This window comes from Balaenoptera borealis (assembly GCF_965194805.1).
Source record: "Balaenoptera borealis genome assembly, chromosome: 14".
Taxonomy (NCBI): Eukaryota; Metazoa; Chordata; class Mammalia; order Artiodactyla; family Balaenopteridae; genus Balaenoptera; species Balaenoptera borealis.
In genome coordinates, this window is record NC_138875.1 from 63,968,856 (window position 1) to 63,994,166 (window position 25,311).

The 25,311-nt window shown below is 59.7% G+C and overlaps 1 protein-coding gene across 6 annotated transcripts; it reads right to left on the bottom strand.

Annotated features, from left to right (window-relative positions):
- Positions 1–345: 345 nt before the first annotated feature.
- TANGO2 (transport and golgi organization 2 homolog) lies at positions 346–24,815 on the bottom strand. Of its 6 annotated transcripts, none has more exons than XM_082354948.1 (9): positions 24,735–24,811; positions 16,323–16,420; positions 10,569–10,657; positions 6,147–6,266; positions 5,639–5,753; positions 4,608–4,678; positions 2,253–2,406; positions 1,770–1,874; positions 346–1,280 (listed from the first exon to the last, which is right to left on the bottom strand). In XM_082354948.1, exons 2-9 carry the CDS (start codon positions 16,376–16,378, stop codon positions 1,160–1,162), a joined length of 831 nt encoding a protein of 276 aa, XP_082211074.1. In that variant the 5' UTR covers positions 16,379–16,420; positions 24,735–24,811; the 3' UTR covers positions 346–1,159. The 6 variants fall into 6 exon arrangements, with proteins under 6 accessions (XP_082211074.1, XP_082211077.1, XP_082211078.1 ...); XM_082354951.1 differs by lacking the exon at positions 24,735–24,811 and adding an exon at positions 19,046–19,193; XM_082354952.1 differs by lacking the exon at positions 24,735–24,811 and adding an exon at positions 18,098–18,360.
- Between the last annotated feature and the right edge of the window lie 496 nt (positions 24,816–25,311).

Sequence of the window (25,311 nt, forward strand, 5' to 3'; positions counted from 1 at the left end):
AGGACCCCCAAATGCCCAGCCCCAGCTGGGGACAGGAGCTCCAGGGTGCTTGCCCAAAACAAGGGCCCTGGGGTAGGACAGACTCCACCTGCTCTGTTACCTGAAGCCCAGCCCTTCCTGCCATCCCCCGGCCTCCACGGTCCAGCACGTGTGCACTGCTCCCCAGGGCTCCCACCTGCACCCGGATGAACTCCTGGCTTCCGTCACAGTGCTCAGGAGGCCATGAGCAAAAGGGAAAAGAGGAAGAGCCCTGCACCGGGGTCTGGGCCCCAGGAGCTCCTGGGGGCTCCCGCACGGCAGCTTTGGTCATCCTGTCACAGAGTCAAGGGCCTGGAATGCACTGGCTCACAACGGCCTCAAGAGTTTTATTATCAGCGTCTCACATTCAAGTACAGAGTCTTATGAAGTTTAACTCCCTAGGAGAAGGGAAATGGCAGGGGCAGCTGTGTCCCCTCCCTGAGATGGGCCTGCCCGGAACCCATGACCCCCCTGCACAGGTGGAGGCCTGAGAGCCTGCCGAGGCGGCCCAGTGCACATGGATGCCCCCTCACAGGATAGCTCCACACACAGGACCCCCCGGCACCCACAGAACCACCGGACCCACCCAGCGGCCTGTGCCTGTGCTATGGAGGAGGTTTTCCTCATTCAAATGTGGCCCGTGTCCTCTCCAAGAGCAGGGCTGGTGGTCAGGAACTGGCTACGCCCAGAAGAGGAGGGGCCACTTTGAAACAGACATCCACTCTTGTTGTCGGGATCACAGCAAGACTCACTGGCCAGAAGCACGTGTGGGTGTTGAGAGGCACAGCTCTGCGTGTCTGGCTCGCATGGGGGGTGCATGCCTGGAGCGTGTGCATATCTGAGCACGTGTGCACACGTCTACTGCCTGTAACGTGTGCACGCGTGCATGATGGGTGTCACGTGTGCCTTGTGTGAGCTTCTGTGCGTGGGCAGGGGGAGGCACGGCACACCTGGGCCTGCTGCACACCTGGCCATGGGCCTCCGTCATTTCCACTGGCACAAGGCTGGACCCCGAGCTTGACGTGGGGATGCAAACAGTTCACACACATCAGAGGGCTCTGGCCCTGGGGGACGCTGGCCGAGTCACAGGCAGTACCTGTGACAGGGCCTCCCGGGAGCCCCGGCCACACCCGGGTGGGGGTTAGCTCTGCAGCCTGAACTCGTGGGTGCTGGTCTCCCAGCAAGAGGGGTCCGTGCCCAGCATGCTTCGCTCTGTGAAGGTCACGTGCCCATCTGCATCCACAAGGATGACTGTGTTGGTTCTGAAAGAGAGCATGGGGCCTGTGTTCAGCCCGCTGCCCCTGGACCCCTGCACGCCAGTCAGAGCCCCAAATGGATCAGAACAGAGGTGCGAGGGGCCTTGCTGGGCACTGGCCTGGCTCGAGATGGGTCACAAAGAGCAGCAGCCTCAGTCTCGGTGAGCAGAGGGTGCCCTGTGAGGCATCAGGGCCCTGAGCTGCGGGCCCCACAGGCCCCTGCCCACAAGTCCTATCACCTCCCCTCTGAAACACCCCCAGGCCGCCCTGCCCACCCTCTGCAGCACGAGCCCTGATTGCCCACCACTCTCAGCAGGGTGGGCCCTGGGCTGACCAGGCACTTCCCCGCTCAGAACCCCCAGGGCTCCCAGCACCACCACCGGGGACTGCCCAGACACCTGCAGTGGCTTCTAGGCAGAGTGGAGGTGGGGAGGAGCTGGGGAAGGTGGGCTCCTCCAGGGACAGGAGGGCCCACCAGCGGCCCATCCGTCGTACCTGGTGCCGTAGTCCGGGCAGCGCACACACACAGCCGCATACTTGCTAAGTATGGGCTGCACGTACTCCCTGCCCTGGTCCTCGATGGCCGGGTCCGGCAGCTGCCTGAAGGACAGAGGAGGGGTCACCACTGGCCGCCCCCCACCTATCCCCACCAACGCTCAGCCGCAGCCCTGTAGCGCCTGAGGAGCCCTCCAGCCTCAGAGAGGGGCTAGGGGAACCACAAGGGTCGTTCCGGGCACTTTCCAGGTCAAGGCCTCGAACCTCCATCTAGCCTTTCACTCAGGGCTCCATTGTGGGGGCCAGGCCGCAGGACAGCGATTGCCGGCCAGTCCCTGTGCTGGGGCCACCAGGAGCTTCCCAGGGCCCAGGGCACGAGCTCATGGGCTCTGTCCAGTCAGAGCCGTGCAGGCCCTGTGGAAGGACAGTAGCCACCTCTCAGAGCCGGGGGGCGGGTGTGTGTGTGTGTGGCACGGCACTCACGCCTCTTCGTTGTTGAGCACGTCCAGGAGCTGGGCGGCCAGGGCGTCCTTGGGGAGTGCCTGGCCTCGCTCCACGGCCTCCAGGAAGAGCCGCTTCCCGAAGCACAGCTTCCTCCAGGGCGTCTCCAGCAGCGCGTTGCTTAGCCCGTAGGTCCCTGCAGGAGGGGTTGGCTCGGCCAGCGTCGGAGGTGTCGGGGGCTGTGGCTGGAACTCCACCCACCCGCCCCTTCTCTACATGCGTCCAGTAACTCGCCAGGCCTCAGGGGTGGGTGATCGGAATCAACAGCAGAGGAAGGTCCGTCCATAAGTTGGGGGAGCCCGACATGGGGGTCCACCTGAGAAGGTCAAGGCTGGGAGCACCACAGCCTGAGGCCAGGAGGCGGCCCACCGGGGTCAGCCGGGCTCAGGGAGCCCGCTGACCTTGGCAGGCCCGAGGCGTAGGCCAGGTCCTGGCTGGGGGCGCCGTAGGGTCTTAGAGCAAGTTTCTCAGGACAAGTTCTCAAGAAGAGGCCCAGCCTCAATGTGGAAAGGCCCCCAGAGCCTCTTCTCAAGAGGCAGCAGGGGCAGCCAACCTGGAGCCATGCGGCCTGAAAAGATGCACCAATGACAGAGAGCCACCACCCTCTGCTGCTACCGGACTCTGGGCCAAGTCTGACATGACTACTGCCACTTGGCACTGTGGGGCCCATAGTCACGCCGCCAGCCACGGCATCACCGCGCTGTATCCATCAGGCACCTGGCAGCCACATGCAAAGAACAGAGCAGGACCCCCACCGTGCACCACACACAAGAGTCCATTGAAAATGTCTCAAAGACCTGAACATGAGAGCTAAAACCAAATAGGGGAAAAGCTACACAACCTTAGATTAGGAAATGACTTCCTAGATGTGACACCAAAAGCATGAGCAACAACAAAAAAAATACATAAAATTGGACGTCATCAAAATTTAAAATGACGTACTTCAAAAGAGACCAACGAGAAAGGGGAAAATCCCACAGGATGGGAGAAAATATTTGCAAATCATGCAACTGATGAGAGACTTGTATTTAGAATATATAAAACAATTCTTACAATTCAATAACAAAAAGACAACCCAATTTAAAAACAAGCATAGGACTTGAATAGACATTTCTCCAAACAAGATACACAAATGGCCAACAAGCACATGAAAAGCTGCTCAACGTCATTAACCATCAGGGAAATGCAAATCAAGGCCACAGTGAGACCGCATCATACCCCAGAACAGCTGCGATCAAAAAGTCAGACAGTGACAAGTCTTGGCGAGGATGGGGAGAGACTGGAACCTCATAAGTTGCTGCTGGGAATATAAAATGGCACAGCTGCTTTGGAAAACAGTCTGGCAATTCCTCAAAAGGTTAAATGGTTACCTTATGATCTAGCAACTCCACTCCTAGGTCCACACACAAGAGAAATGAAAACGTTTCCACACAAAAACATATAACAAACATTCACAGCAGCATTTTCCACAATAGCCAAAAGGTGGAAACAACCAAGTGTCCTTCAGCGGATAATGGATAAACAAAAGGCAGAAAATCCACACGATGGAATATTATTCAGCCATAAAAAGGAATGGAGCCCTCACTCACGCTACAACATGGATGAACCTTGAAAGCATTACATAAGGGGAAAGAAACCAGACACAAAAGGCCACGTATTGTCTGCATCTGTTTATGTAAAATGTGCAGGACGGGCAAATCCACAGAGACAGAAAGGAGACTAGTGGTTTCTAGGGGCCGGCGGCAGTGCCAGTGGGTGTGGTTTCTTGGTGAGGTGATGAAAATGTTCTAGAGTTGGATTTTAGTGAGGGTTGCACCACTTTGTAGATAGAGTAAAAACGACTGAAGGCACACTCTAATGAGTGAACTGTATGACATGTGGTTATATCTCAATGGAGCTGTTGTTTTTTTTTTAAGGGACATGGATCAGGCGCGGCAGGCTCAGGGATGAAATAGGACGGAGTTCAAAAGAATTCCTTCCAAGCAGCAATTTAGCAGAAAAGAAGCATCTCCAGTCACAGTTGAGGGCATCATGGGGTGGTTTCCAGATGCTTCCACAAAGGCCACAGAATTGCAGGGGGAGGTCTCTGCGTCCTTTTGTGCCTTTTAGCTTCCAATTCTCTCCAGACAGCCAGGGACTCGGTACAGGGGGAAGGCAACCTAACCTGTGGGCAGCCTCATGTGGACCAGGTGAGGCCATGGCCACTACTGGCCACAAGGTACACGAACGGCCGAAAAACAGCCCCAGGAGGGAAATCAGCAGGGACCCGGTCCCTGAAAGTACTGGGGTCCCCACAAGAGCAGCCCCACCCTGTGCCACCCGCCAGAGCAGCCTCACCTGGCGCCAGGACAACAGGCTCACGCTCCCCCCGGTTTCCATAGTAGCAAATGACATCTCCCTTCTCTGTGCTGCGGACCGGAGGGGAGACAGGGTCAGACGGGAGCCACAGGGCGTCCCCAACCCTCGCCACCTGGCAAGCCCCACAGCCCGGGCCCCAGCACTCAGGTGGCACCATCCGTGCAGGCACCACTGTTGCTGAGCTATCTGCCCCCCACCCCGCCCAGCATCTCTCTGTGTGCCAACATGGGCCTGGCCACACCCCAACTGCCACTTCCCCACGTGGCCCCAGCCTCCTGCAGAGTCCCAGCAACCTGACTCCTGAATCTCACAGCCAGCGCAGGTACCCTGGACTCAAGGGCCTGCACCTCCCTGGGGGACCTGCTCCTCCCGCCTCTAGGACAGGCCCCTCTGCCCCTGCTCCTGCCCTACTCCCAGGCAGTCTGCCCCACCCCGGGGCGGAGAAAGCTCCCGGCCACCATGTCCTCTGGTGACAGGGCCCATGGGTGGCATGGACAGCGTCATTGCCCCAGGAGCCGTCCGCCGAGCCCCTTGCAGAAGCCGACGTGAGCCTCGTCACCCACTCTGCCCAGCACTCGGCAGCGCCCGACCACCATGGGGCCCGGGGTCTCCGTACCCAGCTGTGCCTGCACCGCCTTCTCCACCGGGGCACCTCTGCCACCAGACCACAGGGCAAGTGAGGTATGGCTCAAAAACGGGCTCCTCAGCCACAGACGCAGGGAGGAGATGAGTCGGAGGGGCCGGTCTGGCCCGGGTACACCCCTGGCCCTACTCCAGCTCCCACAGCAGGAGCTGGCGGCCCTCACGCTGCCCCAGCTTGGCTCCCTGAGTCCCCAGGACAGTGGGTCTGGGAGGCGCTCGGCGCTCGGCCCTCGGGACGCTCCCTGAGCCCACCAGGTGTAATGTCCCCAGAGAGGCTGCCACAGATGCCCCGGCTCCCGCTGCCTGCCGAGCCTGCAACCCAGCCCTGTGCGGCGCCTGGGGGCTGCGTCCCCACCTGGTAGACCCACCTTAGGTCGGCCGCTATGAGGTTGAAGCCGTTGTACAGGTGGCCCTCTGCGGAGACCTTCTTCAGGTAGGACAAGCTATCCACGTCTGAGGTCAGAAACTGGGCCACGAGTTCACCTGCGTCAGGGGACACACGCCCATGGCCGGGGCGGTAGGACTGAGCCCCTCTCCCGGGGAGACTGATGGTCCCCCACGGGACGGCCACACCTCAGCAACCCGGCAGCCAAGGAGGAGGGCACCAAGAACTGATTTTGAAAATTTTTCCTGTTGTGCCCCGACATGGAAGTCCAGCAAGAGGGGAAAAGTCTTCAGTGGGGACAGTATATGTCCACCAGACGGGCAGTGACAACACGGCAGTCGGGAGCCATGCCATGGCCACAAGTGGGAGCCATATGGCCAGGCCGAGGGTGGCTCCTGGCGTTGCCAGCCATGGGGCTTCAGGGCCCCTCTTTTCGCCACTCCTCCCGTCCCTCCAGGTGCCCAGGAAGCGCCCCCCCCCAAACCCCGTACCTCGGCCCCGGGCGTCCCGGTCCAGCCGTGGCTGCAGGTAGTTGGTAAGTGCCGCCAGCTTGCCCCGCGTGTTGATGCCCAGCCACGTGCCGCCTTCCTTGCCTTCCTCCATGTCCAGCCCTGCGGCAACAACAGTGTCACCACCAGCCCAGCAGCCCTTATGGTGAAACGGGGACTGGAACTCCGCAGGCTGAGGCAGCCCCTGGGGACCATGGGTATGTGGGAGAGACCCTCGCCCGGGACAACACCTGATGCCCCTGGGAGCCCCCGGCCCCTGCACAACACATCCTGATGCCTGGGTGGGCGTCAGGCTCGGGGCACAGCACCAGCTCCGTTGCAGAAATCACGCCAGGCCCCAGCCCCGCATCCTGATCAGGTGTAGGGACACCGGCTGTCCTCCCTAGGCAGGACCCAGCCCTCGGTGGGCCCTTCACTAGGAGCCCCGCAGGCTGCAACCCTCCATAACCGTGGGCCCCGCCACAGGGCAGCAAGGCCACTACAGCCCCAGGAGAGTGTCTTCCCAGGCCAGAGGGGCATTTCACTTGACAACTGGAGTGAAAATAGCTAAGTCATTAACATATTATTATTATAACAGTAATAAGTTATAATAGTAGAAGAACTAAAAGCCGCAAAGATCTGAAAGAAGCAAAACTGTCCTTATTTGTACAAGATAGGATCGTATGTAAAGAAGATCCAAAAGGATCTACAAAAAAAACCTACTGGAATAAGTGAATACTTGGCAAGAACTGGGAAATGAAAATTCAATTAATCATTTACAACAGCACTGAAAGAGTTTTAAAACACTTAGGAAAACGTTACGGGAAAGATGTGTGTGCTGAGGGATGGACGTCAGGCCGACCTAGTTAAAGGAGGAGACTTGTTCCTTGCCCGGGAAGCTCACATGGTTAAGAGGACAGCTCTCCCAGAGTGTGGAGAAAAGGGAGCCTCCTACACTGTTGGTGGGAATGTAAATTGGTGCAGCCACCATGGAGAACAGTATGGAGGTTCCTGAAAAAACTAAAAATAGAGCTACCGTATGATCCTGCAATCCCACTCCTGGGTGTATACGCAGAGAAAACTAATTCGAAAAGATATACGCACCCCAATGTTCACAGCAGCACTATTCACAATGGCCACGACATAGAAACAACCTAAATGTCCACTGACAGATGAATGGATAAAGAAGATGTGGTACGTATATACAATGGAATATTACTCAGCTATAAAAAAGAACAAAATAATGTCATTCGCAGCAACATGGATGGAAATTATTGTACTAAGTAAAATAAGTCAGAAAGAGAAAGACAGGGCTTCCCTGGTGGCACAGCGGTTGAGAATCTGCCTGCCAATGCAGGGGACACGGGTTCGAGCCCTGGTCTGGGAAGATCCCACATGCCGCGGAGCAACTAGGCCCGTGAGCCACAACTACTGAGCCTGTGCGTCTGGAGCCTGTGCTCCGCAGCAAGAGAGGCCGCGATAGTGAGAGGCCCGCGCACCGCGATGAAGAGTGGCCCCTGCTTGCCGCAACTAGAGAAAGCCCTCGCACAGAAACGAAGACCCAACACAGCCAAAATTAATAATAATAAATAAATAAATAAATAAATAAGCTCATTTAAAAACAACAACAACAAAAAAAAAGTAGCACTTAAAAAAAAACTGTTTAAAAAAAAAAAAGAGAAAGACAAATATAATATGATATCACCTGTATGTGTCATCTGATATATGACACAAATGAACATATCTATGAAACAGACTCATAGACATAGAGAACAGACTTGTGGATGCCAAGGGGGAGGGGGGGTGGGGGAGGGATGGAGTGGGAGTTTGGGATTAGCAGATACAAACTATTACATACAGGATAGATAAACAACAAGGTCCTACCGTACAGCACAGGGAACTATATTCAATATCCTATAATGAACCATAATGGAAAAGAATATACACATATGCATGTATAACTGAATCACTGTGCTGAACAGCAGAAATTAACACAACCTTGTAAATCAATTGTACTTCAGTAAAAAAATAATAAAACAAAACAAAAAAAGGATGACAGTTCTCCCCAAATGACCAAGAGGATGACCATGATCCCAGTGAAGACCCCGTGGGCTGGTGTTTATAGAAATTCATAAGCTGGCCCTGAAGTTCAGGACGTCCACAGCAGTCCCAACAAGCAGCAAAGCCACAGGGCTCACCTCAGCTGGTTCCCAGACTTGCTCAGAGGCTGCAGCACCCGAGGCATGTCAGTGGTACACAAGAGTCAACAACGACCCCACACGGATGTGATCAACTGACTTTCAGCCAGTTTGCCATAGTCATGCACAGGCCAGATGAGGCCCACTGGTCAGTGCTGCAGGGACAGCTGGAGAGGTGGGCGTGGCTCAGTCCCTGCTTTGTACTGCACGCAAAGTTTAATTTGAGACAAATCACAGACCTAAGCATAAACCCAAATCAGGAGGCTTCCAGAAGCACACAGAGGAAAATATCTTTACGACCTCATGATAGGCAAAGACTTTGTGGGTAAGACACAAAAAGAACAAGTCACAAAACAGAAGATAAACAGCACTTCATTAAAATAAAATATTCTGCTCACCAAAGGACATCATGAAGAAAATGAGACAGTGACACAATTATCCAGCAAAGGATTCACATCCAGAGGACAGAGGCCTCTAACAAACCAACAACTAGAAAGTGAATGAAGCTTCCACATCTGGCCAAACAACAGAGTCCAGACAAGGAAGATACCACGGTGGAATTTCTGGAGATAAAAACTACAGTGTGTGAGATGAAAAATATGCAGAATGGGACTAAAAGCAGATTAGACACTAAAGAAAAAAAGGTTAGTGAACGTGAGTAAAGGATATGGCAATAGAAACCACCTAAAAAGGAGCAGGGACAACAGAGGGCTTTTAAGTGAACCGAGCATCACCGAAGGGCACGACCACTTCAGATAAACGGACACACGTGTGACTGTGGGGCTGAGGAGAGACAGCAGGAGACGGAGGACTTGAAGAAACAGAACCCAGAGGTTCCTGAATGCCTAACAAGTCCCCAGCAATGCTGACGCTGCTGCTACAATTCTGTGCACGCTGGGTGACGCCAGACAGAGGGAGGGGGTGGACCTTGGGGTCTCCCAGGCTTGAGCCGGGCGCAGTGGCCACGGGTCCACCCAGCACTGCGGTGCAGCAGGGCCACCCTCCCGCCTGGCAGGACCCGTATCAACGCGCCAGGGGCCGCCTCCAAACCACTGCAAAGGGTGAAGGACTTGAGTGGCTGGGGCTCCCCAGCGGGATGGGCACTGACCAGGGCAGGTAGTGTGGAGCCCAGGGGCCAGGACGGCCAAGGGGCCCAGGCAGGCTCACCCTTCGTCTGAGCCTCCGTGTCCTCATCTACAAAGTGCCCCAGCAGTGCCTCCCGCCTCCCTCCCGAAGGCTCAGCTCCTCGCCCTTCACCTCACCCGTCCTGAGCAGTCCCCACTTCAGCCTCCCATGCATGCCCTGCAGCACTGACACACACGGCCTGCCCTCTCCCCACGACCCCTTTGTTCCGTCCTAGCCCAGGATGGTCCTGGCCATGCCCACACGCTCCCCTCGGACCCCCTCCCGTGGCCCAGCAGGCCTGCCCCTGGACCTCTGGGGGAGCCATGGCCGGCCTGGCTGAAGACCCCACACACGACCGCTGTGCCCAGAGCTCAGGCAGCGGGGGCCTCCCTGCCAGCCCCACCCCACACTCCCGAGCAAGCAGGTATCCAAGGTCTCCCGAGCAGCTTCTGGTGAGGCCAAGACCCAGCCTCACCCTCCTGCACTCCCACCCTGAGGGCCCCGCTCACAGCTCTCCCCACCTCCTTCCAGACCTCCGCTTTGGTCTCCCCACTCCCATCCTCCTCCCACGCAGCACCATTGCCCGACCCCAGTCCACACTGGAGGCCTTCGTGAATGCTCCAGACGAGCTTCCAGGCTCCGCAGGCAGAGAGGGTCCCTGGCCCAGCCGACACCTGTCTGCACGTCCTCCGAGTGGCCCCTGCCTGCTGGGATAGGAGCTGCTCCCTCCAAGGGGCCCGCGGAAGCCACCGGCAGGGCAGGCGGGGTGCGGTCACCTCCACTCCACCCCATGGGCTCCTCATCGGCTCCCCCAGCCCTGCCAGCCGGGCCTCTGCTCCCCAAACTCAGGCCGCTCTCCCTGGGGCAAGGGGTGCCAGGTGTGTAACAGAATTACATGCACATACACATGCATGTACACACACATGCATGCACGCACAACCATGATGCTCTGAGGTGACCGGTCTGAACTCATGCCTCACACGAGACCAACCGCAGCGGATGGTGGATCCAAATACAACCCCCACCTTCCATCTGCTTCCCCCGGGGATCCGGGCACGTGAAGCTGAGTGGACGGTGCTGGGTGGACAGCGGGGACACTCACCGCTGAGGACCTCGTTGTTGTTCCCCCAGAAGTCCGCGGCCCTGGAAGGCCGGTGGTAGAACTCGTCCCTGTTGGCGGCCAGGATGAGCCTGAGGAGAGAGCACGGCTGAGGGTCTCGCGTGAATGTGGAAGAGTCACGTGTTTCCTCTCGTTACCAAGACAACGCACCTTGGTAGGCAGCAACGTGGGCAAGTCCCAGAGAGGACGGGGATCCGCTGGGAGGAGGAGACGGGTGGCTGCCGGCTCAGCCCTGCTCGCTCCGCCACCTGGAACAGGGCGCTGGGCGGGCGTGTCCTCCTGCCCTTCGGTCCCTTCCCTGACGACACCCTGTAAGCCTCCCACCAGCGCTCAGGGACTCCGAGGGCTGCTCCATCCCGCACTTTGGGGTGTCTTTGGGAGGGAGCGAGTGAGGACTTCTCTGTGTTTCACTAGTGTTTTGTATTATGAATCAAACAAGTATTTCTTTGGCAATTAGGAAAGACGTCGATGTTTTCAGGGCCCTGGTTTTGAGATAAGAAAACGAAGTTTTCGGTCAGCTTTGCCATTTAAAATAACTACAAACACAGACAGTGACTGAGTGGGCGGGGTCACCCCACAGGGTCCCGTAGACCCCGGGGTCTAAGAGTGGCCGCCGAAGGACCCTCCAAGCACCGCAGGCGGGCGCGGCACCTGGGGCCACAGTGGGTCTGAAACCAAGTTCGCTGAGTCAGGGGTTAGATCCTCAGAAGTCTTCAGAGGTACTGTTTGCATCGACTCATTGATTTCATGAATATTGGCTTGTGGTAAAATGTGAATTAACAAAGACACTCACAAAATTGAAGGCAAAACCAGTGCTGGCACCCCAGGGCCCTGGAAGTGTCTCACCTGTGCGCACGTGTCACCCCCCACCTGTGCCTCCCACGCCACCTCGGCCACAGGCGCTGGCACCGCCAGGGACCACCCTGGAAGCCTCACCACCCTCAGGATGCCCGTCTAGCCTGTGGCCTGGCTCTTCCTCCACACAGCTGGCTCTAGGGCTGCGCCGGGTCCAGGCGCAGGGGGCAGGGGGTTCACTGTCCCTGACATGAGCCGCAGCAGCTCACAGAAGGATCCTCTGCAGCTCCAGCTGCCAGGCCCTGACCCGGACCCCACCCCCTGCCTCTTGCCACGTCTGCCCTGTCCCCCTGGGACCCAGTCTGGGACCCATCCTGGCAGAAGCTTGCTAAGCAGCAGTCAGGAAAAGGACAGCGCAATGCCCCCCTCCCCGGGTGGGGAGACTTGGCTGTGGGGCCTGGGCCCCACAGAGGGTGCGGTGGCTCCTGTGCCAGGATCAAGTGTCCTCCTTCAGGTGCCCAGCGCCCCTCACCTGCCCGCTCGCCTGACCCCTGCAGTCGCAGGGGACGGGAGGCTGAGCCCGAACCAGGCCGGTGCCGTGGCTTCTGGTTCCCATTCTTGTGAAGACTCCAGAAAGGAAAACTTAGGGAAAATAACAAAGCGAAAGAGCAGTGCCTCTGTCCTCTTACTCCAACTGCCCATTTGTAGACAAGAAGCGAGGTGTTTGCTAATCGCTAGGAGCCTGAAGCGCTGGGTTGCTTTCATCAGAGTCACTGTTTAGCCGAACTGCTGGTGGGCATGATGGTACCACGTGGAGGCTCCAAGCGAGAGGAAGCCCCTCACTCCTCACTTCCAAGTCCAACTGGGCACAGTCATGGAAAGGGTCTGTCATCATTTGAGGGGTGGGTCTGGGCACAGTCAGGGGAGGGATCTGCACACCGCCGGGGGGTGTTTGGCAGCAGTGACGGATGCACAGGCCAGGGTCCAGTGAAGTGTCCAGTAGTGACAACCTCCATGGAAGCCACCCCAAAGGGCAACAGCTGGCCCAGCAGTCCCTCCAGGTGGAGCCAGTAAAAGCATCAGCCTGTGGGTCTAAATGATATTTTGACAAAGAGGGTGGTGACGTGACAGCCATGACAGCGCCATCCTGACGGGAGTATGCTGGTCTTCTATGCAGCCAAACATCTACACAAATGCGGCAGCTTAAAGCAACGCCCACCCATCATCTCAGCCGGGTGCTCAGCCCCGGGGTGACACAGGTGCTGGTCGGCGGGGTCTCTGCTGTTGCAGGGGTCAGTTCCTTGAAGCCATGTGACTGGGGCCCCTGGTCTCGCCTGCCGTGCGCCGAGGTCACTCGCCTCCTGGAGGCCGCCCTCAAGCTCTGGCCACGGGCCCCTCCAAGGGCAGCAGCTTACTCCCTGAGGAGGGGCTGGTCCCTCTGCGGGCCGCCCAAATGAGGTCAGGCCCACCCAGGACACCCCCGTCCCATGAACTCCAGGTCCCCTGATTCGGGACTTTCATCGTGTCGGCAAAATATGGAGGTTCCAAGTGCTGGGCAACCTCAGGCGTGGTGGGGGGTGCGGTGCAGAGGCCGGGACCCCCCAGGGGTGACCCCAGGAGGGTGCGGCACCTGTGGGTGGGCAGGTATGCAGCCTGGAAGGCAGGTCAAACCCAAGGGCGCCTGGGGGATCATGATGGGCAGTGCCTGGGGGGACATGGCAGTGGGATATGATGCGGGGAGAGCTGCCACGTCTGGAGGGATGGGTGCCTCAATATGGAGGGCAGTGGGCTGGTGACATGGGGGTGGGGTGCAGACGAGGGGTCCATGACAGTCATGGCCCAGCCCAACATCAGGCCTGGAGCTGCTCTGCAGAGGCAGTTCACATGTACTCCCGGCTGCACTGGGCTGTCTCCCCTCCCTTCCCACACCCACGAGGGCACTTGTCTGAATAGCCCACAGGACACACGCTCTAAATCGGCTGCAGCCCAAGGAGGGGAGAGAGGCTTCAAGAGCCCCACAGGCACGGCAGAGCTGGCAGGGCTGGCCTCATCTTTCAGGAACTAATTCTAGGGAGGCCAGAAAACAGGTTCCCATGAGACTGGAAAGGACAAAGCCAGGAGTGGCACCACCCACAGCATCAGAGTGAGGATGTCCCGCTCTGTCCTTCAGGGCAGAGGTGATCTGTTTAGATCAATGCTTACACACGGCAGGGATGGCCACAGACCCAGATGGAAGAGTCCTCTGCAATCAGCTGACCCTGGAGCATTACTGACACAGGGGTGACCTTAGCTCACAAACACAGATGAAAACAGGTGCGATGTCGAACGTGCCGGAGCAGGGGCCTGTGTGGGTCCCAGGCCCTGGACAGGCTTTGTGGGCAGTGGTGTCCAAGTGGACGGCGGCCCTGGGTCTGGGCCTTTCCGGCTGTGGGGAGAGGACCTAGTCTCAATGATGCATGACGACAAAGCGCCACAATGACCCACTCCACCACCCAACATGAGGACACGGACCAACGCTGCAGGGAGCCTCTGGTACAGCCATCAGAAGACACACGAGGAAATCAACTTGGAGGTTCCGTGTGATCCAGGATTTTCTGATTCTGGGTATATACCCAAAAGGACTGAAAAGAGGGCTGGGACAGGTACTTGTACACTAATGTCCACAGCAGCCGAGAAGCAGGAACAGTACAGGTGTCCGCCGACAGGATGGACGCAGACACAAAACGTAGTCCATCCACACAAGGAACATTATTCAGCCTTAAGAAGGAAGGAAATCCTGACACATGTTACAACGTGGATGAACCTTGAGGACATTATGTTGAGTGAAAAAAAGCCAGACACAAAAAGAAAACATATGATGCTACTTCCATGAGGGACTTAGAAGAGTCAAGGTCATAGAGACAAAAAGAAGGAGGGTGGGTGCCAGGGGCTGGGGAGGGGGATGGGGAGTCAGTGTTTGTTGGGCACAGAGTGTCAGTTTGGGAAGATGAGAACGTTCTGGTGACAGTTACATGACAGTGTGAATGTGCTTAATGCCACTGAGCCCTGCGCTTAAAAATGGTAAATTTATGTCATGTATACTTAACCACAAACACACACACACACAAAGTACACTTCTTCTCCTGACATCACTGGGTGGGGGGCCGGCAGTGAACACAGTGATGGGCACTGGGGTGGGGGCAGAAGCTGCTGCACTGCCAGCCAGGGCAGCGACAGCTTAGGTGGGAGGGAGCCCAGGTGAGGACAGCCAGGCCTCCTGGCTCTGTGCCTGCCCCCCGCAACTCCAGGAGCTGGGGGCCCCTCCTTGGTCTCCGATGGGCCCAGGGTCGGCTCACCAGGCTCTCCTCACGGCCCTGCTGCAGTGTCCCTCCCACAGCAGCTCCACCCCCACTCCTCCCGTCCTAGTCCCACATCACATGTGAGAGCTGCCCACCCCGGAGCCGGAAGCCCCTCTCACCCTCCAACGCCATCAGGCTAGGACAACATTTGAGATCAATGCTGAGACCGAGTCCCAGCCCGGGAGCTGTCAGAGGCAGGTCCTGGCAGGACGCAGGCTCCCCCTCCCCGTCCCTTCCATTCCTTCTCACTCCCAGGAGAACAGGGGTGACCTCAGGGCTTGGCTGAATCCGTGAGTAAGAACCAAGGCAGCCATGGACTCGGTGGCCATCAGGCCGCGTGTCCTCACTTGTCAGGAGGAAGGAGTGCTACTCTCAGCGCGGGAGGCGACAGCGCCAGTGATCCACCTGTTGCCTCAGCCCCACTCCCGCCCTTCCTGGGGGCTCTGCAGTGGCTGCAGGTCCAGTTCTGTCAGCAGAGGGCGCTGGAGGGACGCTGCAGAGGGAGAGGCTTCTCTCCCAGGCTCTGGGTGCGGCTTCCCCAGCAACAAGCGCCCCAGACAGCGGCCAGCGCGAGCGGAGCAGGCAGACTTCCAGCAAGTGCCCAGAGAGCTCCCAGCTGCCCGCTGTGCCACGGCTGTGCCCCCAGCAAGGTCTGGGTCTCAGCCCAAGGATGGAAGACAGGCTCTGCCTCGGGCACCCCGATCCCACAACAGTTTATATTTCCACGAGTTAGACGTTCCCTGCTCAAATCACTGCTCCGGGATTCTGTCCCCTGGCTGGACCCTGACTCACACGGCATGCTCTGTTGGGGGCTGCTCAGGGCCAGCTCCCGGCCCCCAGCATGGCCCTGCTGCCCACTCCCCTGCAGGAAAGGGACACTGGGCACCCCTTGTTCCCCGTTCCCCAGCCTGGAATGAGTTACTTCAGCCACACATCAGGTAGCACGGAATCCCAGAAGCCAGTTGAAATGTTCCAGATCTTGAGATGATGTAAACTTCCTAGGCAGTCGCACTAGTGGCTCATCTGTGGTTGAGGGTCACATCCCAGCCTCATTCTCCGTGTGGATAAATGTCGGTGGATTCCCACCAGGGTGCCGGGGAATGGAGGGGCGCCGTCCAGAGCCGGGGGTCATGGGGAGGAGAGGAATCCGGACCGTGTGTGGCCCCTCACTGGCCTCGGCCTCCCGCCTCCTCCAGCTGGTCCCCCAGCTTCCCTGACCCGCCCCCCACACTCTGCCCTCACCACCCAGACTGCTCACTGGCCACAGGCTCCAGCCCCACAAGCCAGGTGTCGCTCCCTATCACTCTGTTCTGTTGCAACCTGATCCCCAGTCAGAGGTGCAGGGCTGTGCTGGACCCACGTCACTCCCCCATCCTGCCCACATGGCCACCTTCAGCGGCTCAGTCTTAGCATCTCTGCACATCGACTCAGGGTCCCTGCCCACACTGAGTGGCCACTGTGGGAGAGGGCAGGGCAGGGCCCGGGCAGCGTGTCCCAGGGCCTGGCCTCTGCCCCCGACCCCGCACATGGAGCCCAAACAGGCACTGAGGATGGCGTGTTCCCAAGGCCGAGCAGGATAGCAGACGCAGCACGAGGGGGTTACCTGTACGCATTTTTGGAAACGGGGCGAGGATCGAACTTAAAGAAGATGATGCACATGGGTCCCCAAGGGGTGGCTTGGCTCACACGGGGTAACGAGGTCTGTGGGAGAAGGAAAAATGAGTTGAGTAAATGGCAGACGACAGAACTGCCTCCCAAACCTGCAAAACTCCCTTGCCCAAACGGAATGGGCTCACGACGCCCAGACCCTCGCTGGACGAGGAGACCGCGTGTCGGATGCCCTGACACTCATCCATCTCTGTAAACACGCTCCTGGGCACTGGCCAGACACTCCCCTGACGCCTGTGACCTCGTTGGCCCTGGATTGTTGGCAATTGCTTCTGGTTCTGGGGTCTGAAACGGAACCCTTCCCACCTTGGGATTCACAGGAGATTGTTCCCACCACACCGACCCTGGCTTCAAAGCCATGCCAGCATCGCATGGTGGGTGGGCGGGCATGGTGGCTCTGGCCACCGTGCAAAGAGAAGCCAAGGATGGGCCGGAGCCCAAGGCCAGCACCACAGACACAACCGTGGCTCAGAGCCACGCGGTAGCTGCCCAGCACACGAGGCCTTCGGGCGTCCCACCCTCCTCTCACTCGTGCTCACTGGTCTGGCTGGCGCAGGTGGCAGGGGCAGGGTTCACCCCACTATTTTCCCTGTCGGCCCCCACAGGCCCTGGAGGGACCCCCAGGATTCAGCCCTGTGTTCCTCCAGGCACAGATGTGGTGACAGCCTCAGAGGACCAACTTTTGTGGCTGTGCAGCTGAGGTGCTGCTGCGGTGACGAGCACCATCTGCAGCAGCCCGGGGCGCTAGGGGATGTGTGCCATGTGAGATGGGCTGCCAGCCGCTGCCCCCCCCCCCCGGGATGCTGGGCCACATGCAGTGCTGATGCAGAAGGGCCCTGTGCAGAAGGGTTCCCCAAGGTGATGGGAACAGGCTGGGTTCCCGCCAGGGCGGCCTGGCAGTGTCCACTGGTGGCCATCATCCCAGGAGTGCCTGATGATCCCAGTACTGGTAGGCAGACTGTTGGGACCGACCTCCCTGGTAAAAGCAATTCCAAACGCTTGAAAGAAGGTGAAAAATCTTAAAAGCAACCAAGAGCTGACAAGGTCATGCAGGATTTAGCCAACATCTCAGAGAACACAGGAACCCAGAGAGGAAAGACAGCAGAGTACAGCAGCAGTTCCTGCCCCAGGGCAGTGGCCCATGGGGCAAACCAGGCTCTGGTGGCCTCAGGGATGAGGGAGACAGAAGACACAGCCCAGGACCGACCCAGGAAAGGGAGCTAGGGTTGGGGGGTTGTATCCACAGCCACACCAGGGCCGCAGGGAAGGTGCACAGAAGTGGGGGTGGTCCCTGAGAAGCTCCATGTGCAGAACTAGGGCCACACCGGGGGTCCAGGGACTTGGTCTGATGGGTGCTTGCACTGGCAGTGCCCCTGGGCACCAGGCAAACCAAAGTTTTCCTCTTCATCCCAGACTTCCGAGAAGTCTCACAAATAATTTCAAGAACAAAAAGCAGTACAATAGAAAGAACCACATAAAACAAAGCACCACAGCAAGAACCAGCAGTAGTCCCCACACGTCCCATAAACCAGCCACTGAGTGCAGGAGAAAGGAGCTCAGGAATATCTGCAGGGAAAGGACATGATAAAGAGTAAATGGGGTGTCCACCCCAGCACCAGAAAGACCCTTTAGAAACAGCAGCCCCAGTAAGTACGACTTAAAATTTGGCAGAGAATGTTCGGCAGATTAGGCACAGAGAATGAGAATCACCCAGAATGCAGTGCAGGGTGATGGGAAGCACGCTGGGCATCACAGGGCCTCGTCATCCCACCTGTCCCGTGTAGCTGGCGGGGCTCCCAGCACCTGCCTCGTGACCAGAGTCCAGCACAGAAGACACAGGTCCCCCACCCTGAGGGGGCTGGTCTCTCCCAGACACAAGGATGCTCCAGGCAAGATTGGCCTGTGTCATCTGTGGCAACCAGGCTGGCCGAGGTCAATGGGAGAAGCCCTGCTGAGATCCCACCACCCCCGGCCCCGCCAGGACAAAGGGCTGCGTCACCAGAAACACACTACTCTGGGCCGTCAAAGGAGGCCAGCATGCCTGCCATCCCCCCACGCCCAGCCCAGGCTGCATGACTGGCACTGGGCGAGGTCGCCGGCCACCGCTGCTCACAGGCCAGATGCAGAGCCCCCCAATTCGGCTGCAGCACCCCACCACCCTAGCTGGCCCAGGTGGGTGGCAGACAAGCCCTCCAGAAGGTGGTGGCAAGAAGGGCTCCGCGGTCAGAGGAAGGCTGCCGAGCGGTCTCCGGGCAGCTTGCTGCCAGTGGTGTGGGCGCGGAACCCAGGGCTGCGGCCTCAGTGAAGAGTGAAGACGCGGTCATTGGGAGGGAAGGACCAGAGGAAAGCCAGCCCCTGGGGAAGAGACCATCAGGAACTGCCTTTCTCTCCAATCCCTCACCCCCCACTCGAGCCAGGCCCGCTGCCAACTGGCCCATCCCCTTCCCGCTTCACTCCCACCACCCCCAGCACCCTCCTTCGCAGGTCCTGTGGGTGCAGGGCCCTTCTTCCATCCTGCCCCAACCCAGGCCGAGCTCCAACACCCTCTTCGGGGCCTGGCGAGTCCTCCCTGACACCCCTGCTGACTTTCGGGGTTCCCAGAGCAAGCCCTGGACACACCACTGCCGTCCCACCACTGCACTGCAGCGGGGCACTGACTGGGGCATCCTGCCCGGGGCGCTCCGCTGCTGGGAAATGCTCCCCTCCGCTCCTAAGGCTTCCAAGGCCACGGAGTGGGAAGGTGAGGCGGGGGAGCAGTTCAACAGGTCTCACTGCTCCAGGTAAACTCAGGGCTCCTCCTCACCAGGTGACACCTAAGCCTGTCAGGAGGAAGTCACCCTGAAGAGCACCTGGGCTGGCAAGTGCCGAGGGAGGGGGGGCGACCGGGGCAGAAGCACGCCGGCTTTCTCACGCCATCCCCGCCCCGCCCACCTCCACCTGGAGCCTGGGGTGTCCACACGCCCATGTCAGAGCTCTGTGGCTGCTGGGGCCGCCATGAGGGCCAGGTGGCCAGAGGCAGAGGCAGAGGCAGAGCCAGAGGTGGGCAGGAAGGTCCCGGGGCCTGACGAGGAGCCTCACCCACAGGCCTCAGAGACCACAGGGTGGACGCCGCCTGGAGGTGGGCAAAGCCTGCGGCTTCAAGCGATACAGGAAGCCGTGCCGGCCCAACGGGTGTGGAGGCCGCTAAGGTGACGTGCACACCCCACCAGGTGTGTGGATGGCAGTCGGATGCCACACGCCTGCCCTCTGCAGGTGAGGGGGCTCCCTCCCCCTCCCTCCCCCTTGCTTGGCCCCATGGCAAGCAGGATGGCAGTGGGGGACCCAGGCCAGGAGAGCAGGGCCCCCACCCGATGGGGCAGGTGACACACTGACCTGGAGGAGGCCGGGCCCCAGTGCCACGGGGCAGGGGAGGGACAGCTGGGGACCCCTTTCCCAGGTCGGGCACATCCTGGGCAGGCTCCTCTCTCACCGAGAGTTCAGGTGGTGCCAGGGGCCACATGAGGGCTCTGGGGGATGGGGGTGCCTGCTGGCTGCACTCGGGGTGATAGTGTGGGCACACGTGGGGTCTCCTGACCCCAGTACATGCTCTCAGGATGCCCCGGGCACTGGACCTGCCCATCTGCACCCCCTGGCACACGAATGAGCTGCTCCAGCCACGTCACGGAAATGCTCGGCAGCCAGCGTGCTCCTGAGCATCCCTGCTGACCCTCCCCAGGTGCGAGCAGCCCCCAGGAAAGCTCACAGTGGGGCAGCCGGCTCCGTCCTGGCCACAGTCCTGGAATCACTGTGCCCATGTGTATCTTGCTGGGGGGCTGCCTTACAACTGCCTCGCATACAGGGGTGCAGCCAGGCCTCAGACGGGCCCCCACGGAAGGAAGACCCCAGACGGTGGCCTGGGCTGAGGGGAAGCCTCATGGGCAGCAGTCTGAGGGGGCCTCCCAGGACCGGAGCATGCAGGCTGTGAGATGGCCGAACATCCTGACAAGTGCCCAGGGTGCCCACGTGGCGTGGCAGTGGGTCTCTGGGCCTGGTGGCAGAGAGAAGCCATATTTGTCACCACTAGGGTTGGGGGGCATGTCGTTTTGTGCTCACTGCAAGGCCCCAAAGGAAGGCCCCCGCCCATGGCTCCACGTACTCCACAGATGTATGCTCCATCACATGCACAGGACCCCGCCACCCTGTCTTCTTGCCACCTGGCCATGCGGTTCGCCCACGCCCGGGGTAGCGGCGTCCCCCACCTGCCTGCTGCTGCCCGGGGCATGTGCGCCTTCTGTCCACTCTTGCCATCCAGCTTCCACCCATACAGAGCAACACAGCCGGGCCCGGTGCGCACGTTCTGCAAACAGGCTGAGGACCTTCCCAACAGGTGTCGTCCTGTCTCCCAGGCAGACACCCGGGAGGCAGAATCACTGGGCAGGGGGTGGCGCTCTTAGATGAGCACGCCCGGCCGACTCCCTCCAATGTCTGGCACAGGGGCGTCCAGCACGAGGGGACCCGCCACTGCTCCCCCGACCCTCACCGCAGTGGCAGGAGATGCTCAGGTGGTCTGCTGGCATCCCCCAGCAGCCACTGGCACACCGTGCCAGGATCCAGGGCCTCTGTCCCACAGTGCGGTGGCAGCGGGGTGGGGTGGCCCATCCCTTTGCCTGTGCTGCCTCCATCGGAATCCATATGTCCTTCCACAGCAAGTCCCTCCACTTGTACTGCATGGTTCTCGCCCTTCTCATCTCAAAGCAAGAGCCCCTTTCTCTTGATTTCCGTGCGTGGTTGCGTTTGGGCTTTGTTCTAGGATGTATCCAGGGTCTGCCTATGTGGGAGGTGTGAGCCACGGACCCCCATGCTTCCCAGCAGACGGGCATGCTGTCTGCCACCACCTGGGTCACGCCCTGGACACCCCACCACTCGGCCCCTCGGCCCCTGAGCTTCAGCACATGCTGTGGTATCTGGAAGGTGAGTCTCCCTCTTGGCTTTTCACAGAAGCTTCTAAAACTCCGACTGATCAGGGCACACCAGGCACTGTGGGGTACCCGTGTCCATGAAGTGACACAGACGAGGAAGTCCACAGCCCGGAGCTGGAAGCCAGGCTGTCTGTCCATAGCGGTGTCCACCCGCCTGAGCAGCGTGGGGCACAGCGGGACCCCACCCATGAGAGCATACCACTCGGTGCTTGTACGAGGCAAGGAAGTAGCAAGACTCATGCGTGGGTACAGAAGTCAGGGCAGGCCACCTGGCCAGGGGACAATGGAGACCCGCAGGGAGACGTTTGGGTGCTAGTGACGGTGTCCACACCCTGATCTGGATGGCGGCTGCATGCTGGGCTCACTCTGTACCATCCCTGGAGCTGGACGCTGCACACTTCCGGTAGGGAAAACAGGATCATCCACCTGGAAAGCTGCCCATGAGGAGAACATGGACAGACCCTGCCCTCCTTCCCCGCTGGCTTTGAGTTGCTACTCTGGGTTGGGGGACACTGAGGGGTGAGGCAGGAAGAGCAATTCTCAGGAGACCGGACAAGGCGGATCCAGCCCCAGCTCAGAGCTCCTCAGAACAGGACGGAGCGGCCAGGCTGCCCTGAGTTCTGCACAAGGACCCACACACTCAGGTGACCACCGGGTGGGGTGGGGGCCTGTGCCCTCGGGGAGCACTTCCCTCTGTCAGACAGAGGGGAGCACGCTGGCCAGAGGCAGCGAGGAATGCGGGGACACATGCGAGCAAGCAGGAACAAGGGGGCCTGGGCCAGTGGGACAGTGAGGCCCCGGGTCCCAGCAATCAGTCTCCTCTGGCTGTTGCTTAGGGCTCTGGGCAGGGGGTGATGGAGCCCTAGAGTCGGCGGCTCCACTCCTTACGCCCAGCACCGCACACATGTGGAGGAACGTGGTCAAGGCTAGCCAGCCTGTCCATCTGGCCTTGAGCAGAGGAGCTGGGCACCCCACCCACCCTGCACAGGGCGGAACTGGACGGCAGGAGCTGCTCTTTACAAGTGACGTGTGACGTCCCCCCAGGCTGCCAGCAGAGGAGGTAAACACAGGGGAACACATTGTCGCTGTTCCGGAGCCTTCGCTGAGAAAGCCCTGCCATCCTAATCGTTCCAAGCAGCCCGCCGCCCCCCCCCCCAAACACTGTGCCCTCCTCCCTGCCCACGACCTAGAACTCCATAATCTACACTCTGTCATCTGGCTGATAAGTAGCATTTCACCATGACACATTTTCTATGGCGACACTCTTTCCTGAGATCTTCAAGATGTCTTAGGAGCACTAATTCAGCCTCATACCAAGTATCATTGTCCCTTCAAGGTTCAAAAGGGCAACACAAATGAGGGATACAGTGAGCCACGGTGAGCTCTGGATGCTCCGCACCCCGGCCCCTCCTGGCAGGAACACAGCTTCCCCACAAGGCGGGGGCCAGCCCGGCCTCATGGTGGCCCCTATAGCTCACATGGTTAATAGGGGAGGAAGGGGGCATTCCCACCAGCCCCTCGAAAGAGGGTGGAAGTAAATACTTATAGTAGGCATGGTCCTGAAGACCCAGCAGAGCCGCCCTGAGTACCAGCCGACACCACGAGATGGGGGCTGGCCTCTTTACTTTTAAGCGTGTATCCATTATTTCTGCAACCTAAAAAAAAAGTTGAGAGGGGAAAAAAAAAGGCTTCATCGATACCCTGAAAAGGGAACTCAGTGGTCCAGGGGTGTCCTCATTCTCTCAGAGCCCCTCACCAAACCCCGAAGTCCAGACCAACAAACTGTCCTCAACACCGGCTGACATGTTGCCAAAGGATGGACCCAGTCCTCACACATCTGGGGTGTCAGTGACGAGCGTGGCCCTATTTGTAGCAGCCCGCCTACCTCCCTGCCCTGGGCTACTGACATCCTCAGAAGCAGCAGCATCCACGGACAGGCGAGTGGGACCGGGAGGCGCCTTCTAGAGCAGCAGCCAGCACAGGAGTAAGTCCCCACAACACCACATGTAACTACACCCAGGGTAAACATGATCAAAGTGACAGCCCAGAAATGAAAAAACAAAGAAAGCATGAGGCAGTAATACGGCTCAGGGGCTGGGCAGCGGGGCAGAGCTGACGGCTAGTGGTCTGGTCTGAGGGGCCTGCATTCTGCAGACACACCAGTAACACACAGCCACAGGACTGCAGGACACATGCTTTTGAAGTGAATGGTCAGGGGTCCAAGGGGGTGGGAGCACCAGGGCAACATGCCCGCCCACTGGGAGCCCTGGGAACCTGGAGAGGGGGGAACAGAAGCTCTGCTGTGTCCACCTGCCAACACAGCCACCCTCCTGCAGCCCCACCCCACACGAAAGGTCACCCGACGCAGGAAGGTTCTTAGGAGAGGGGCTCAGGAGGAGAGGCCAACCCTGGCTCTTACTGACCTTGGGAACACCATTGGCCCTCGGCCTGAGTTTTCTTCGCTGTGAACGGTGTCTGGCCAACAAATACTTGCCGTGAAAGGCTGCCCAGAAGACTAAGGAACAAGCAGCAAAAAGCAATTCCCAAGAGCTACCAGCTGCAGGCGCCCCTTACAGCACCATTACTGCACAGCTGCCGCATGGAAACAGCAACAGCAAAACATCAGTGGGCAAGTCCGCAGCAGGATGGCAGGGCAGGCCTGGCTGACCATGTGACATCCCCAGTGGAGGACAGACGGGGGCTTGAGCCTCAGGGACCGGTCCAAGGCCAGAAGGCCCAAGCCAAATCTGTGGCCCAGAGGTGAGCGTGGTAGCTGCTGGGCGGGAAGGCGTCTTAAAGCCCAGAGGCTACAAGGCCTTGCCCAGCGTGCAGCCCTGCCCAGTCTCCTCCCCTGACGCCCTGGGGGGGAAGGTCTGAGTATTGAGCCACCCCAGGAAGACCGTGTCCAGACGCACAGATGACCTGGCACTTGCTGCCTCCCCGGAGAGACATCAGCTGTCACCCACAGCAGGGCGCAGGGAGGGAGCAGCGTGACTCAGGGCTCTGGGGCCGACAGCCGCGTAGCCCACCCACCCTCGCCCCGCGATGACCGCGCAGCTCCCGATCGGCCAGTCTGCCCCACCGAGGGACACCGGCCCTGCCTGCGGGGCCCACGCCCCACCCAGGCGGGGACACTGGAAACGCCTTCCAGTAATGGGAGGGACGCTCCTTCGGCCGGGGTCGGCTTGGTCTCCCCGGACCGGCCGCTGGATTTGCATTCACCGCCTCGAGAAGGGGAAACTGAGGCAGGGCGGGCTGTACGGCCGCTTCCGACTCCGCGCCCCACTTCCCCAGACCCGCTTCCCGACTCCGAGCCCCGAGCACCGCGGGGAGCGCAGCCGGCCACCCGCCGCCGGCCACCCGCCGCCCGCAGTCCACCGCGTACTCACCACCTCCGCCACCGCCGCCGACTTCCGGGTGCTGCGCCCGCGCGCCGCCGCCACCGCCCAGGCCCCGCCCCCCACCGCCTGCGCGCTCGCCATTGGGCAGCGCGGCTAGGGGCGGGGCGGCGAGCCGCGAGCCGGAGCACAGTTGGCTGCGCGCACCATCGCTCCGGGCTGCACCTCCCGGCGCCCCGCCCCCGGGGCTGCGCCAAGCGCCCGGCTGCGCCTCGTGACCCCCGCGGCCTTTGCAGCCCGCCCGGTTCGGACACCGGCCCCTGGGCCCTGACCTCGAGGACACGTCACCTGCCCGCCCAGCGTCCCGCGCTGCACTGGGCCCTGCTGGAGGCTCTGCAGGGATGCTCACTGGTGGGGCCCTGCTCGCCCCCTCCATGCCTCTTAACTGGCCATCTTCCTCACTGCACCCCTGACATCCCTGCCAAACTCAGGACAGACCCTGGACCGGCCACTGCAGCCTTTAACCCACCTCGAGGCTGTTCTGCAGGGCCGGCCCCAGGATGAAGGGCTGCCGGCTTGATCTGCACCGGGTTACAAGTGAGCAAGAGGCTGGGAAGGGGCACTGACC

Excerpts from the sequence above, each read along its gene's own strand:
- TANGO2 (XM_082354948.1), bottom strand. The coding sequence starts at position 16,378 with ATGTGCATCATCTTCTTTAAGTTCGATCCTCGCCCCGTTTCCAAAAAT. Across the intron at positions 2,407-4,607 it reads GCCTGTTGTCCTGGCGCCAG|GGACCTACGGGCTAAGCAAC; the intron begins GTGAGGCTGCTC and ends CCCCTCCTGCAG. Across the intron at positions 1,875-2,252 it reads GTGCTCAACAACGAAGAGGC|GCAGCTGCCGGACCCGGCCA; the intron begins GTGAGTGCCGTG and ends TCTGTCCTTCAG.